This window comes from Phaseolus vulgaris, chromosome 1 (assembly GCF_051622355.1).
Source record: "Phaseolus vulgaris cultivar YP4 chromosome 1, ASM5162235v1, whole genome shotgun sequence".
Lineage (NCBI taxonomy): Eukaryota > Viridiplantae > Streptophyta > Magnoliopsida > Fabales > Fabaceae > Phaseolus > Phaseolus vulgaris.
This window is the reverse complement of record NC_143498.1, coordinates 48,832,792-48,837,306: the sequence shown is the minus strand read 5'-3', so window position 1 is coordinate 48,837,306 and position 4,515 is coordinate 48,832,792. Positions and strand designations below refer to the sequence as shown.

At 34.1% G+C, this 4,515-nt stretch overlaps 1 protein-coding gene across 1 annotated transcript; it reads right to left on the bottom strand.

Moving 5' to 3' along the window:
• Nucleotides 1-214: 214 nt before the first annotated feature.
• Nucleotides 215-2,416, bottom strand: LOC137814586 (beta-fructofuranosidase, insoluble isoenzyme 1). The gene is made up of 5 exons (XM_068617399.2): nt 1,560-2,416; nt 1,279-1,437; nt 969-1,207; nt 787-880; nt 215-677 (listed from the first exon to the last, which is right to left on the bottom strand). Exons 1-5 carry the CDS (start codon nt 2,409-2,411, stop codon nt 498-500), a joined length of 1,524 nt encoding a protein of 507 aa, XP_068473500.2. The 5' UTR covers nt 2,412-2,416; the 3' UTR covers nt 215-497.
• Between the last annotated feature and the right edge of the window lie 2,099 nt (nt 2,417-4,515).

The window sequence follows — 4,515 nt, the reverse complement described above, 5'->3', positions numbered from 1 at the left end:
ACTCTCTTCTCTTAAATTTTTGTAATTATTTTAATACAATTTTAGGTTATAATTGATCAGATGTTTTTATTCTTAGTTATTGAATACATGTAAAAGATAGTTATGAATATTTATAATAACTTAAGTCCAATCTATGTCTTTTTTGAGCTAGGGAAAAAGTAATTCTTTTTAAATTTGTAGGATCCGAGTTTTTAATATCAACTATTTTATATTCAGATAATCAAACTTTAATGTCATTTAATACCCATCTAGAGTGGTAGTACAATTTGGAACTAATAATCTACCAAAGTAGAATAAAATAAAAAACCTAACACAGTATCTTCTAATCACAATTTCTTTTATCATGATCCCATTCATACTTATTAAGATAGGATGAATGCGAATTCACTGCGTGATAAAAAGATGTGACAATGATACTGTTTTTACTTTTTTTTAATTATTTACAAACTTTGTGGTAAAGTATATTATTTCCTGCAAACTAATTAATTTATACTTTATCATTTTATATTAGCAGATTTCATGTTCCATGCTTTTAGATTTTCCACGGTGATTGGTTCAGTGCCATTGTTGAACACAAAAAGATGAGCTTGACTTGCCACTGCAAGCTGTGGATAAACTCGAGACAATATGTTTGTCTTTCCTCCTTCTCCAAAACTTTCCACTACTGAGTGATCAATCTGTCATTTAGTTAACAGAATGAAAAACATTAATCGATTATTAGTGTCTTGGTGCTAACAAATGTCATACGCAAAGACCAAATTCAGCAATGGTTACATTTGCACATACCAAACTCCTAAGAGAAATTTTCTTGTTAGTTGTCAAATCCAAGTCTACAAAACCTGCAAATGCAGGCTTGTACAATTTACTCTTCAAAGAGGAACTGCACCAAAATAACCAATTAGCTTTTAAATGAAAGAGTGAAAATGGATACAAAATTAGTCCTTATCCCAAAATTGAATTAGACCAACCTTCTTGCATCAGAGCACATGAGAATCACATGCTTATTTTGATCTTTGAAAATTCTGAAAAACACAGGAGTAAACTCCTCTAGTTTTTCAGTAGCTAAAGTCAAAAGCCCAAATGGTCCAACACCACCTTGTTCTTTTGAACCTTTATGGTCACAAGCATCCTGTGCATGAACCCACTTAGGATCATATGGCTCTGCCTTGTCCAAACTCGAGAATGAAAATTTAACTTCCACATCTGCCTGCAATGTTACATAATATAGTTTTATATCCTTTTGTTCATAAACAATTGAAAAAACACACATAATCTGACCTGTGCAGCAGTGATTCCTTTTACTTCAACATTAACTCCCTTCTCAAGCTTCTGACTCTTCATGTTAACTTCTTTCCCTCTAAGACTATCTAATTCTTCAACTGGCCATTGTAACAATTGCCTCCCATTTGGATCCAGCCACACTGTTCGCGGAATCGCCTGATTAGTTTAACACACAAAAACACTGAAATTACATGGTGTATAAACTATTTCCACATCAAATCAATAGGATCTTAAGTTCTTAAAGAATAAATCAGTAGAAAGGCAATTAAATTGAGTACCTGAATCCCTGCCCATCCTTTAAGAACATCGTCATCTGTGGTATCAGACTCGTTTGCCCAACCCCATATCACTCTTCTTTTCTTGCTCGGATCAAAAAAGGACTTGGAAGCATAAAAATTGCCATAATCATACCTTAATCCACCCCAACCATCTTCGGAAGTGTTGTCAGGAACATACTTATCCTTGTCATAGCTTCCTATAGTGTAGTAGTCATACCTAGTCAAATCAAGACTATTTTTCAACACGAATTTCACTTGTTTTCCGTCCACCACACTGTCCAACCCCAAATTGTTTTTTAGCGGAACAGGGTAAAAATCGGGGCACTCCCACATACCCGTGTCGCCCTTGGAATGGAGCGGGTGTTTGGCCCGAACCCATGTCTTAAAGTCTTTGCTTCTGTACAAATAAGCCACTCCTCTTTCCTTCCTTCTACTACCCACCAATATTCTCCAGTGCCCATCTTTGCTCCACCAAGCCGTTGTCGGATCCCTAAACGCACTGCCGTTTACTTCTTTGTCGGGGACCAAAATCGGGTTCAAATTGTCGGGTTTTACCCATTTTCGGAGGTACGGGTCCTTGGGGTCTTCGGGTACAGCGTAACATTGGACTTGATTTTGTGCCTCGTCCTTGACTCCAGTGTAGAGAATTATGGGTCCCTTACCTGGGACTACTGTCGCTGAGCCCGACCAACACCCGTATTTGTCGAAGGGCTTCGATGGATAAATCGCGTGTTCTACAGCTTCCCAGTTTATCAGATCCTTTGATACTGAGTGGGCCCACACTATGTTACCCCACACCGAACCCTTTGGATTGTACTGATAGAAAAAATGGTAGATTCCATTGTAGTACATGGGTCCTGTGTTGTTCGCAAAATTGCAAATTTAACATGCTGTTGCTCAAAAATCATAAAATAAAAATCAGATTTTGTTTTGCCTTACCATTTGGATCTATTTGCCATAGTTGCGTTCGTCCCGGCGATTGAGGAATCATGAAAACAAAGTAAGTTAGCGCTTTTTAAGCAAGATTTTGTACAACATGTTTATGATTGCACGTTAATGTAATCAGATCTTTAAACAAACATCTATCATGCATTCCCTTTATTGTACTGTATAAATGGTTGCAATTATGCATTATTCTGCTAAATTCGATGCGAATTAAAAAACTACTAAGCTTTAAATCATATCAGAAAGGGATTCTCAGCTTTGATGGATAATTTTATGCGAATTTGTAGAAAGGCATATCAGAGAGTTTGCATGGAATTCGAGTATGCAGAAATACTCATTATTTCAAACTACTGTTTGCCATCTAATAAATATATCATGAGAATTTTTTTATAGTAGAAATGGGGTATCACCTACTTATACCATGAGTTTGTATTTACTCCCAGGTAATCTGATTATGATATCCATAGAATGATTAAGAAGTTGTACTGGATGAATGATAGAATATGATCGACATGGATGTGTTGGGACAAAAACTGATATTCTCCAAACTAGAGATCGTATGGGATTTAACTTTTATTAAGAACTGGTTCAATCTCATATAAAACTATGAATTTTGTAGTGACTTATATTATTATGGTTGGTTCAATAAGATTGTGATAATGAGATATCACAAATATTTATAAAAATATTTATTTAACTTTTTTCTTTCTTTTTTCAATAAGTCAGATCAGATCGTTCAAACTTTTCCCAAATAGCTTTATATGCCTTCCTTGATGTCTAATAGAATAGTTTGGCATGCATCATTTTTAACCATTAGAAAACCATGCAAAGAGGCACACGCATGCATATGTACATTTCAATGATTCTACGTCACGAAGCAAATACCTTTAAACCTAACTGTATCAACAACCACTTAATGCATGAGAAATGATTATTAAAGCTTCAAAGGGATGTTCCAAAATCATTTACAACAAAGACACCCAAAGATTATAATTTATAACAGATTTTTTTTCGCATCAAAATTTTGGTTTAAATACCCTATGGCGATGATAAAAGTATGGAGATATCAAAAGCAAATAAACACGTTGTTAGGTTTTACTCAATCATACCTAACTATGATATATAAAAATAGAGATGATATATAATAGAAACTGTTACCATAATTTTGGTTAAACTAAGACATCTTCAATGCAGAAATATTGAATTCTATTTAGAAAAGAGTTCCTTCCATGCTTATTATTTCACGTCAAGCCATGCGGTTAGAAATCTCACATCGACATGGTATATAAGTTGGTGCAAACCTCAATCTCATGAGCCGGTTTTATGGGTTTGAATTAGACTTAAAGTTCACTTTATAATATGGTATCATACTAGTGGTGTAAAGATACTTTTAAATCATTTTTTTTTCATATTATGAAAGCAGTGCATTGATTGTCCAGTATTAAGTGCTTGTTAATTATGTTTAAGTCAAAACAGCCATAAAAACCTAAGACAAAATCACATTAAATAATTACAGAAAAAAGGAAAATTGCACTCAATATGAAGGGAAAAAGTAGTTTTAAAGGTACGTACCATTGATCCAGTTTTTAGGAGGTTGAAAATGGTATCCAGTTCTGTGCTGTGCACCAATGGAAAGTACTGAAACAGATTGAAGATGGGGATATACTTTATGAAAAGCTTGAACGCCATTGTTAATGAGTAACAGAAGGGATAAAAGGAAGAGAAAAATGGTGCTAGAGTTGGGGGAAACCATGAGAAATAAAACAGAAAACAAAAATATGGAAACAGAAGAGTGAAGAGAGGTAAGGTGAATTCCATTATTTATAGATTGAGATTCCAATGGAATAAGGTGGCTGACTCAGATAAAAAATAGGAACAAAAATATATGCTAAAACAAAATTCCACTTGTTTTTCTATATTCATTATTTTCGCATATTCTCTCTCTCTACAAATAGAGACCAAATACTTATTTTAATTCATGTAACAAAACTAAATTTATATATATTTTAAA